Source organism: Brachyhypopomus gauderio, chromosome 8, assembly GCF_052324685.1.
Source record: "Brachyhypopomus gauderio isolate BG-103 chromosome 8, BGAUD_0.2, whole genome shotgun sequence".
Lineage (NCBI taxonomy): Eukaryota > Metazoa > Chordata > Actinopteri > Gymnotiformes > Hypopomidae > Brachyhypopomus > Brachyhypopomus gauderio.
Window position 1 is genome coordinate 7,883,858 of NC_135218.1, and position 12,642 is coordinate 7,896,499.

Sequence of the window (12,642 nt, forward strand, 5' to 3'; positions counted from 1 at the left end):
CGTGGTCTACCACTTCATGGCTCAGCTGTTGTTGCTCTTAGATTCTTCCATCCCACAATTACAGCCGACTGGGGCAAATTTAGCAGAGGGAAAATATCTCAAACTGACTTGTGGCATCAGTGGCAGCCAATGAAAATGCCATGTTTAGAGCTGCTGGGCCGTTAGAATGGCCCATTGTACTACCAGTAGTGTCACACAAATAGCCTCTCAAACGTTTAATGGCACGACTCCCAGGTTGTGATTTTCTAAAACCTCACATCCCTAATTTTGCTTTTTCACACTGTTAGATTGATAGCAGATGGAGGGATGGAGAGTGGAAAAAGAGAGAGGCCTGAGAGAGATGAAAGGGCCCCATGCTCACTGGGCTTCCCTTTACACTCAGTCTGGTCAGGGTTTGAAGTGCAGGACATCATCTCTGCCCGATCATTACACCCTCCCACTCACACACAAACACACAGTTACACTTAAAGACCTCACCTCCTCACATATGAGCTTCCAACTCACCATTCTGTGTGTGTGTGTGTGTGTGTGTGTGTGTGTGTGTGTGTGTGTGTGTGTGTGTGTGTGTGTGTGTGTGTGTGTGTATTTGTATAGTGAGTGTGCACAACCTCAGTGCAATAGGCCACAGCATTTATCAGGTATTCCTATGTGTGCAAGCTCAAAGTAACATTTGAGGTACCCACTGTGAGAAAGCAGCATCTCTTAACATCAGCAAGGGGCTAATCTGGGACCAGCTACAGGATGTGTGTGTGTGTGTGTGTGTGTGTGTGTGTGTGTGTGTGTGTGTGTGTGTGTGTGTGTGTGTGTGTGTGTGTGTGTGTGTGTGTGTGTGTGTGTGTGTGTGTGTGTGTGTGTGTCTGTATGCATTTGCAGCTTTACTAAAAACAGATGCAAAATGAAGCCAGGAGGATTTTCAGCATTTCAGATTGGTGTGTACCCACTAAATAAATGTGGTCATTTTCCAGGAGATGTTTATTTGCTATTAATTGTTTCCTCCTACACAGAAGACATACAGATGGCATATTGTATATGATTGCACATATATACCACATTACATTACAGAAGAGAGATTACAGGACAGAGTCCATCATCAGTGATGGTTGTATACTACTGGTTGTCTACTCTTAGGTGGACCGCTCTCATGAGCATTGAGCCTGACGTATATGAAGACACACTGACTGATGTTTGAATGCCAGAGGCAAAGAGCATGGTTAGACATGGGCTTTAAAACAAATGAACCTAATAAACTGTCCAATGGAGAGAATTCTCATGAAGCAAATGAATCAGCACTGAGCACACAACCAAATAAAATAGACTAACAATGGCTTCGGTCGACACTTCTGTGATGTGTGGATGTCCTCTGATTCAACACACACACACACACACACACACACACACACACACACACACGACAAGTGTGCACGACCTGATAATGCTTATTGACAGAAGATATGAAAGGGGCTTTATTTTTTTTTATGCAGATTTCATTTCTATTTCATCCATCGGCATGTCCGTTTTTAAAACAAACTGAGCTCGAGTGGAGCATATTTGGGTCACGCATAAATAGACGAGCGCCCAAGAGATACGCAAATTGAACAAGATTCAACACCGAGCTGCAACTGCCTTGTGCCTTGAAGTCGTGTGAAAGCACCGACACAGCCCTGGCGGACATGACGGCGTGCTGCTGTTGACAAAGCTGTGCACACTGCAAACCTTGTTTCCCTTCATCAGTGCTGACTCAACATAGACAATTCGCTGCAGCAGGTGAGGAGGCACCTGTTAGCCCAGCAGCTTTGTACCTGGTCGCAGAAAACCAAGTCCTTAAGCAAAATAAGATCATGTTTACGTAAACTTTAACATTGGATTTTTTTTTTGTATGTGTAAGTTGTAATATGTCAACAGCTCTATAACATGTATGTCCAATGTGTGAATTATAAACCTGATGCTGAAATTCTTGATCTTGGTAGAAATAATGACTACATTGCTCACAGACAACTGGGTTTAAATCCGCAACACATAAGAAATCTACCGTTACATGGTGCTCATTACATAATGTACACAAAGGATTGTAGATTTATAAAACTTGAATGTGTTATGCTCATCCTACTTCAAGCCTTATTAATAAATCAGATGGTTTATGACATTATAGGAGAAAACAAAATGACCTAGGACTACTGAGATCCAAAAATCAATTTTGCATAGACTTAAAAATGGCCTTGCAAAAAGAGAAAATTGTAATGACATTAGTGTTAATAATGTTTAAGTCAGAGAGGAAGGACATGGCTGAGGGAGTTTGTTCTGTTCACACACAAACGCTGATGAAATAGCGAGACTAATTGAGCTTTTATCAGCTAGAGTGGAGGGAGCTTTAATTACTTTTGTACTGGAGAGATTAGTGGAGAAGCCAAAAGTCTTTGGACACTCGTGTTACCCAGTCTAATGTGTTAGGACAGAGACAAACTCACACACATCCACTCTGCCACTATTCTGCTCACTGCTCTGTCTTTGTGACTACACCGCGCTAGATCCAAAATAAAAACAAAATGAAAAAATTACATAAACTGCCCCCCAAACTTCGTAACACTCTTTTCTCATATCACTTTCTCACACACACAGCTTAAGAAGTTACATCACCCAAGCTAATCAAAACTAATGAATATGCTTACAGTTAAGACTTTTATGCAGTCGAGTCTACTAATTAGACATTTTATTTAAATTTGACTTTCTTTTTTAATACAGAGCTTCTAATATATGATTTGGTTAATGATCATGTGTTATTATATACACACACCGGCCACTTTATTAGGTACACCTTTGTAGTACCGGGTTGGACCCCCTTTTTGCCTTCAGAACTGCCTTAATTCTTCGTGGCACAGATTCAACAAAGTACTGGACACATTCCTCAGAGAGTCTGGTCCATATTGACATGACAGGATCACACATTTGCTGCAGATTAGTCGGCTGCACATCCATGATGTGAATCTCTCATTCCACCACGTCCCAAAGGTGCTCTATTGGATTGAGATCTGGTGAATGTGGAGGCCATTTGAACTCATTGTCATGTTCAAGAAACCAGTCTGAGATGATTCACGCTTTAGGTGCATTATCCTGCTGGAAGTAGCCATCAGAAGACGTGTACACTGTGGTCATAAAGGGATGGACATGGTCAGTAACAATACTCAGAAAGGCTGTGGCCCAAAGTGTCCCTACCATCCAAATGTTGCAGCAGAAATCGAGACTCATCAGAGTAGACAGAATTTTCCCAATTTTCTATTGCCCAATTTTGGTGAGCCTGTGCAAATTGTAGCCTCAGTTTCCTGTTCTCAGGTAACAGGAGAGGCACCCGGTGTGGTCTTCTGCTGCTGTAGCCCATCCGCCTGTTGTGCATTCAGAGATGCTCTTCTGCATGCCTCAGTTGTAACGACTGGTTATTTGAGTTACTGTTCTATCAGTTCAAACCAGTCTGGTCATTCTCCTCTGAGCTCTGGCATCAACAGGGTATTTGCGCCCACAGAACTGCCACTCACTGGATATTTTCTCTTTTTTGGACCCTAGAGATGGTTGTGCATGAAAATCCCAGTAGATCAACAGTTTCTGAAATACTCAATCATACTGTCTGACACCAAGAACCATGTCATGTTCAATGTCACTCAAAATGAAATCATTTGTGTAGCCTATTGAAAACTGCAACCAGTTTACACACACTCACCGGCCACTTTATTAGGTGCACCTGTCCAACTGCTCATTAACACAAATGTCAAATCAGCCAATCACATGGCAGCATCTCAATGCATTTAGGCATGAAGACATGGCCAAGATGATCGGCTGCAGTTCAAACTGAGCATCAGAATGGGGAAGAAAGGTGAATTAAAAAGTAATAAAATTAATTTCAAGATATACAAATAAATATCACATGTTGGGTTCCAGGATCTACCAGACACACTTACCAAAATGATAACATTACTGGGTGCTCTATTCAGGGTTATACCAGGTTATAAACTCCTCATTCTGTTTAACAAACATTTTTAGATATGCTAGGCATAACCATAACATACTTTTATGATTATGTTCTTAAAGCAAAATTTAAGAATACTTCATTGCATCCTCACGGTCTTCTTGCTCCTCTGTTTTGCTTGTGTATTAGTGGTGAACTAAATCTATTTTTTTGTGGAATCTGTTACTTGTTTCCACTTTAATATTCTCATTGTTGAACTATTTTCTCTCTGCTACTCCCCAGGAATGTGCTAGCTAGTTAAATCACAATCACACTAAAATATGATGATGGTAGTCCAATCAACAGTGACAGCGTTCTAAAGTGTGTGATAACAATTTCGTTTGTAAATTGATGCAAACATCAGAAAAAAGTGTCAATATGCCAATGACAATTTACAAAACACACATCTGAATGAATGGCTGCTGAATTGTGTGTAAGGCTGGGTGTATGGTATTTAAACCTGGTCTTTGCAAAAACATTTTGGGCCAAGTACCAGTTTTTGACAAACCAGAATACCACTTCGACATCACCATCTGCCAGAGGATATTGAAACCCCCCAGAGCCAACATGAATGTTCACACAGGCACTAGAAACTGGACATGCTGCTCCAAATTGACACATTTTCTCTAAATCAAAAATTCAGTGGGCCGATTTTTTAAGTGTGAGCCTCCCATCTATTGGAGTTAGCATACAGATATAGAATTCTCTCATCTATTAGAGTTAGCCTCATATAAATGTATACTTCTCATGTCTGTTGGAGTTAGCCTCATATTAATGTATAATCCTCCCATCGAGTTAGCACATAATGCATATAGATGTGTAATCCTGTATTGGAGTTATCCTTGCATAGATGTTTAATTTACTATGTAATTTAGATTCCATACTCTGGGGGTGAACTTGTCGGGATACACTTTGGCAAAGTATTAATGTAATCAACATGACCAGATATGCCTATATTCTCTATTCTCTCTAAAAACAGCAGTGAACTATGTTGAGCCCCATAATAAAACTCACTGAATTAGCGAGATTATACTTATAAACAAGGAACTCTAAAAGATCATACGTTTGGCCACGGTTCAAGCTTGGTTTCTTTTCTTTATGCATTTCAATCCTAACTGTCCTCTGTAACACAACACCGCTTTGATTTCACCAAAAGTTAAACAGTTTGCAATGTCAGTTAAACAGTTATGTCAAAGTGTTTGAATACATTAATCTTGAAAACATATTTATAGCCCCTGCATGCATTGCTATTCATCCGTCACATTTGGGAGAATTTATTATATTTAAAGATATTTTTTATGGCCTACGATGATGTGTTGTAGGCAAAGGTGGGCATTCCTGGTTCAGAAAGTAAAAGTCCTCACCAAGATTCTCAGGCTTCTTGGATTGTGTTGATTTCACTAATTATACCTCGCCAGGACTAATTAGAAAATCGATCAAGCTTGAATAAAGTCCTGGGAAGGAGTTTTACTTTCTGGACTAAAGTGGTGTTGTCATGACAGAATACATAGGGGAACTGCTGTTGGCTGTAGGCTGAATATTTGTTCAATGCACAGAACAAATACTATCAAATGAATGCACAACAGTTTGAGAACCAACTCTGTATGGCATTGAGATGGTCAACTTTGGGTTGTAATGAGGTCAGTAATGATTTAAGGAGTTGCTTTTATTCATTTGAGCTGTTTTACATAATTTCTGGCTATTCACTCTTGGAGATGACAGCTAATGTCCTCTCCTCCCTATCACTATGCAGAGTAACAAGTCAGGGCAATGAATACATGTCAAAGCCAAGGACAATCTACATGGGGAATCTGATACAAATTTTAGCTGTTTGGGAGAAAAAGATTACGATGAATGTTGATCTACCTCTCTCTCTCTCTCTCTCTCTCTCTCTCTCTCTCTCTCACACACACACACACACACACACACACACACACACACACACACACACACACACACACACATTTCTGTGGGAAATTCACACCCTGCTCTCAGTCATACAGTCACTTCCTCTGCCACTGTAACCGTCTGTCCAATCACCATAAAGGTCAAAGCTCAAATCAGTGTGTTAATGTTGCTCATGCAACTGCTCTTAAAGTCTGCATGTGTGTGTACAGGCATGCGTGTGTGTCTATAGTCAATATCCCAGCTCTATGGCTCTATCTCTGTTTAAAAGGAGAGGAGGCTCTCAGTGGGCTGGGATATTGACACACAACCACAGAAATACACACACACACACACACACACACACACACACACACACACACACACACACACACACACACACACACACACACTTTAGCAAGAACTGCATCAAAGAGCTAAGTGATGCAGAACTAGTTAATGATTAGTTGTGGTGATACAGAGGCGTATTGATCTGGCACTATATCAAGAGCCTCCACTACAGCACTCACACAGATAATCATGACAAACTGCAATAAAACTTTCTGATCTGCTGCCAACGTAGGTCTGTGTGCCTGTGTTTACGGTGTATTTCAGCACACAAATAAGGATGTAGACAAAAAATGACTTACCAGGGTCTGATTTAGAGAATGTGTCCATGTCCAACAGACTCCTGTCAAAATGAACAAGACAGGAATACATATTACAAAAAAGTAAAAGGTGCATTGATATTTTAAGAATACATTGAACAATTTGTCTAATGGGTTAAACGAGTTAATTTGTGTATGTGACAGCCTTTCATTTAATTGATCTGGAGGGCAGTGTTCAAGATACAGCACAGTTTCCACCGCAGCTCTGTTAATGACTTTATACACACCAAAGTTTCTGTTTAAAAAAAAATAGATGGCTCTGACTTTGCCAAGATTTTCACACCATGTCAAGTTTGTATTACGCTTGAAAAGACAGCAGAGCTTTGAAATACATTGAAAACAAGCAAACTGAGACTTTCCTCAGCAAACAAGTTTGTTCTTTTAGTTTGGGAGCCGATAATGCTTCATTTCTCTAACAGGGCAAAGTGTACAGTAAATACATCATGTGACATTTCCAACATCTGTTTTTTACTCTGCAGCTATGAAATGTTACGTGGTAGATGCAAGTGTAGACTCTTGCCTGGGAAAAGGCTTTTATCTGTAGTGATAGCAAATACTTTGCAGTTCAGTGCTATGCCATTACATGTCAACCAGTAATGTGACCCATTGTGATGCAGTAATATGTAACAAATGAAATGTAAATGTGCCATATTTGTCAACTGTGATTTTCACCCCAATCGAAATGTGTCCTCCGCATTTACCCGTCTGTGCAATTAGAACACACACGCACTAGTGATTACTAGGGGGCTGTGGTGCACACGTGCCCAGAGCAGTGGGCAGCCCTAACCCGGTGCCCGGGGGGCAGTTGGGGTTAGGTGCCTTGCTCAAGGGCACCACAGTCATGGCCTCAGGTCTGGGAATTGAACCCACAACCCTCCAGTCACAAGACCAGTTAACTACCACAAGACCATGATTGCCCCATGACTGTCGTGTTGGAATTCTAATCTATAGCATTCTGAAGATAAACAATTAGATCAACAGTTAATAATAAGCAATGGGATATGTGCTTGAATAAAACTAATCATTTGTTCCCTAAAATGCTTGCTTGCAATTTCTGAGAAATCATATTTCATGTATAATTAGCGTCCCAAAAGTGGCTTATGTTTGCAAGATCTTGGGCAGGCAGTAAAATACTGTCATACTGGGCAAAGTGGAACATGTTCTTAACTAGATTTATACTCCTTCTTCTTCTACTCCTAAATAAAATAAAACAAAAGAAGAAATCGAAAACAATTGTGGAACGTGAAACGAAACTGATTAATTAAAAGTTGACCAAAGACTAATCAAAACAGGTACAGGTAGGCATTAATATTCTTTAATGTGAAAATAATCCTCATCACCACCTGCATAATTTTGAACAGTCCAGGTTACAAGCCATCAAGCTCTAGCAAGCTGAACCCTCCAACAAAGCCACTAGTTAACAAAATAATCATTCCTGGATATAATCTACCAGTATTACCACACACTTGATTATTCGATTAATGGGAGAGCAATGATGACATCTCACAACCAACATGGTGTTTATTGGTATCTTCTGTTGACATGTTCTCAAAGTGGGTTGAAGTAACACCACTTTGTGTTTACTTCTAACTTTGATAACTAAATCTCTAAAAATAACTAAAACTGATAACTGCCTATCTCTGTTGGAAAAATATCTCATCGGTAATTATAACTTTACTATATAGCAATTTTGTAGACATGCATTTTATCTACGATGAGTTAATCCATGTTCCAAACATTATGAATTACTGTCAGGGACTAGTCTGAAATTTAGATACCAAGTCATTGTGAAAAGCTACTGGCTCACGGCGTCCTCGTAAATAGCCTGGAATAGCTCAAATGCCTTAATCTCATACCATAATAGCGTCTGCAAATGGTAACCTACTGCTAGAGCAAAAACAGCACCAGACAAAGAGAGACAGAGAGAGAGAGAGAGAGAGAGAGAGAGAGAGAGACACACACATATCATGAACCCTAATAATCCAACAGGGAACCTCCCTAACTCACACATGAAGGCAGGTGCTGAAATCTTGAGGATAAACAAATAGAAAGAGACAGCAAGGTCAGGGGCTGTTCATACTCAACTTATGTCAGCTATTACCAAACCACCCTCAGTGCTGTGTTTACATCCTAAACATGAAGACCTAAATCCATTATCACCAGAAGTAAATACAATAGACAGACTGACTGATGAACAGTGGTGCATCAAATTCGCATGTGATTTCCCCCCCTATTCTAGGAAGGCAGCTATGCTTGATGTGTGCCTAACAGGATCTCCATACATAAAAATACAGAAGCATGATCCCCTACCTCAGTCTTTCAAAACTAATGTTCTGCACTAATGTTCTGAGTGGTGAACACACACCGCCAGGACGAGGCATGAGTAGGTGTGGAAGAAAGCAGGATGAAGAAAGACAAAGCAGGCAAAGTAATTGGCTGGGAGGAGAGACAGCTAAGTAAGAGTTTGACGTGAGCTACAATTAAAGCTGAAGTGATAACTCACCTTGTCCTGCAAAATTAAGCATTTTATTATTGCTATGAGTTTGTGCTCTAAAGAAAATATTATGTATATGATATGAATCATATATACAAAAATTATAATCCCATATAGCTACAAATAGTCTAATATAAGACATATTTATATGGGTTTACATCAGCCTTCGCGTTTTCTTGACCAGGAATATGAGCAACTACAATTAATTTCTTGCCCTGCCATCATAACACCACACTGCTCTCTGTGCTAGTCTCAAACAGCAGAAGATAATTTACTTCAGAAATTCAAAACATGAAAAAAAATGTTTTTGTGATTTTTTCATGTCTTGTTATATTTAAAAAACAAAAAAAATTTTTTACAACTGGTCTTTTTTTACAACAGAATTCTATGGTAAAATACTTTCAAAAACAGTTTTTTAATGAATAAACATATAGTAGTATAGTGGTTCTTAGGAAATTAGTAGTACAGTTTTCTGTGTAGAACGTCTAGAAGTTACTTTCTTTTTATGCTCTCATGTCTGTGACATGAAAGTTAATGTCTGAGACATGAAAGTTAGAGTCTGAGACATTGCAAACCGTCTTCCCAAATGACTTCACAGAGTTCCTTCAAATTATTCTGAAGATTTATAAGACTTTCTCTCAGTGCCACATTCCACAGATGTAGCATCCACCACTATTCAAATGTCATCTGAATTGTTTGCTATATTTATTAGTTGCAGACCCCTAGAGTACACAACAGAAGTTGCTAGGTCTCCTTAAGTAGCAGCCACAGTATATTTTTATATGATTAAGTTGAATGACGTTTTTATTTGTACAAAGAGAAAAACACTGGCAACATTTTATCGATATGGTTCTTAGCAGCCAGACGCCACCATACATTACATCTACACTCACTGTAACACCAGGACTATACCAAATCCACTCAGATTATTTTATTACACTGCAGGGCCCCTGGGCTTTTACTGAGCTGCGTGGATCTGCTTTTAAAATATGGTGCACCACTGAGTTGGAATATGATACAAAAAACTTTAAAGCCAGACTCATCTCTCCCAGGGTTTTAAAACCTTACTCTGTAGTTATTTAAATTAGAATAATTGTAATTATTTTAGTTCTGTTTAAGTTCGTCGTTAAGGCCTTAGTTCGTTACCTATTTGTGATTGGCTGTTTTACAAATCACTCTGTTAATGTTAATCTCCATTAAATTTTATTCTCGTCTTTGTTAAAAATGAGACTGCCCCTTAATATAAAACCCAGAATGAAATGATATGATGTCAGTGCCTGTAAGGTGAAATGAGAAAGCCGTGTGCACAGTACTTTGAACTGAGAAGATCCCAGGCCAGCTGCTCTGACAGCCACTCCAAAACGGACTAACCTCTCAGCCGCAACAACTTCACTGTTGACTAGATTCAAATCAAGTAATCAAACTACTTATGAACACTTAGTCAATGTTGCTAAATTAGTGGGCTGGAATGCTGAGGCCCAGAGTTGAACACATGGACTGACACTTTTCTGCCATTACAGACACAAAGCAGAGACAAACCCAGTACATCTTCAGTTACCACAATAAAAAAGATGTCAGCTACATACAGAAAATCTCAAAAAAATCTGTACAGTGTGCCCTTTTTCAGAGAGAGAGATTTTTTAAAGCATACATAACTATTGTAAGCACCCACATATTGCAGCCTAATGCCACAGCCTGAGGCACAGTGAGTAACACTACCACCACTCCCAGACAAAACTTATATATATGCTTCACACTGAAGTGTATGTAATTAGGACTGTATTTATGTATTTACATAGATGTTAGTGTATCTATGTGTGAGTATCACCACAAGTAATGCACATCTTAATTCTGAAGACAGAATAGAACATTCCATATCTGTCTTGTCCATTGCAGTATGACACACAGGTGAGGGACAGAGTGAGAGGGTGATAAGGCCCCAGCAAAGCGCCATCTTTAGGTGTTTGGTGAGTGTGCAGGTAACCACAACCTTCTGTTTTTTATCATACACTCTCAGCTCACCTGGATACATCAGTACTGAATCCCTATGAGACTGAACAAGACATAGGAAATATATCTGCTAGTCTGAAACTGATGGGTGACATCTGCTCTATAGATAAAGAAACATATTCAGTCTCTTCAGGGACAAACTAAACAGTTTACATCCACACACACTAGTACCTATGAGAAATCTAGTAGAATTTGTAACAATGTTGCCCGTATACGTGTCTGCAAGGAAATATGGTTTTAAAATGATACCCGAGTCCATGTTATGAGATCTATCACACCATTTGGTATGACTTTGGTTATCTGTGGGACTGAGTTTTAAATGAAAAATAAAAAAATTCAGTGCAACATTCTTCCCATCACAGACAGGTGGTCACAAGAGGCACCGGCATGCACACAAACACACCTGATGCCCTGTTGTCAAGGAATTCTGGGGGAATTTAACTGACCCCAATCTGTCACCACAGGAATATGTGTATGTCCATTATATCAACAACCTTCTCAAAGTTTCTGTGATCTGACTTTGGACTTTGACTCTAAAAAAACCAAACACCACATACATTTAACCTTTGAAAACTAAGAGAAAACTTTTACAACTTGCTTTGAAACCGTTTACGTTTTGCAGTCTTGGCTCTTTTTTTCTAGGGCAGTCTATTCTGAGTAATTCTTGGAGAAACACGTCCTACAGTGTATGTATGTAGGATACAGGCTATGCCAATCACTGCGTCCTGAAACATTTTCCCAATGTTGTGTGCATCGCAACGTGAAGTAGGCGCGTGGAGCTCTCGTGGCTGGGACGCGGGAAGCGCGCGCACCCCCTCACAGCTCCACACCTACATCAAACGCAAATTTCGCCCAAAGAAAAAGCAGAAATAGTTCCGATACAAATCTCTCCCATTAGGAAGTCATTGCAAGAAATAAATATAATATACCCGCAAGAATGCATTTTAGAGACCATTTTGGTTCAGTGGAGTCTTAATGCAAAATCTATACCAGCTGCCATCAGTAATGTCAATGGGGAGGTGTTCAATATTACCCCCATTTCACATTACAGTAAAACATTACGACTCACATTCCTTTTTACGGCGCATCTTAATAATGTTTTTTGTATCTGTAGTAACTGTCCATAGCTATATTTATAATCATCGTTTATTACACATTTTAGTGTAATATTTTGGGACTCACCTGCACGAGACAGTAACTTCAATTTTAGTTGCAGGTACAGTAGAATGTAGCGGGTCGAAGTCCCCAATAGACGCCATTCTGAAGCTGGAGATATTAGTTGTTTTTTTTTCTAAATATACAAGTTTTTATCGTTCCATGCGACGAGAATTTCGTCCTTTATGACTCTACATCCGAGGAAAGAAAAGCCAACATGAGAAAATGTCCCAGTTGAGCCGTTGGAGAGCCGCGCCAGTGTAACGGGCTACCTGTGTGAGGCGCCTCGACGCGCAAGACGGTCCATGTGTGGCGTGTGGAGCCTGAAGCGCGCTCGGTTCGGTCCACGCACACGGACCCGCTCCCCACTCCCGCCGTTCTTCATCGGAGTCAGCAGGTGGTGACAGAACACAAGAAATTGTCTCCGGTTTTACATT

At 39.9% G+C, this 12,642-nt stretch overlaps 1 protein-coding gene across 2 annotated transcripts in view; it reads right to left on the reverse strand.

The window, feature by feature from the left end:
- Window positions 1–12,593, reverse strand: part of LOC143521361 (copine-9-like) — a 94,867-nt gene extending 82,274 nt beyond the window's left edge. Inside the window, exons 1-3 of one of the 2 annotated variants that reach the window (XM_077014147.1) lie at window positions 12,478–12,593; window positions 12,233–12,396; window positions 6,529–6,569 (exon numbers count right to left, since the gene is read on the reverse strand). In XM_077014147.1, the coding sequence (XP_076870262.1) occupies window positions 6,529–6,569; window positions 12,233–12,309 (118 nt within the window). In that variant the 5' untranslated portion in view covers window positions 12,310–12,396; window positions 12,478–12,593. Of the gene's footprint in view, window positions 1–6,528; window positions 6,570–12,232 lie in introns of both variants that reach the window. The other variant, XM_077014146.1, reaches the window with a different exon arrangement.
- Between the last annotated feature and the right edge of the window lie 49 nt (window positions 12,594–12,642).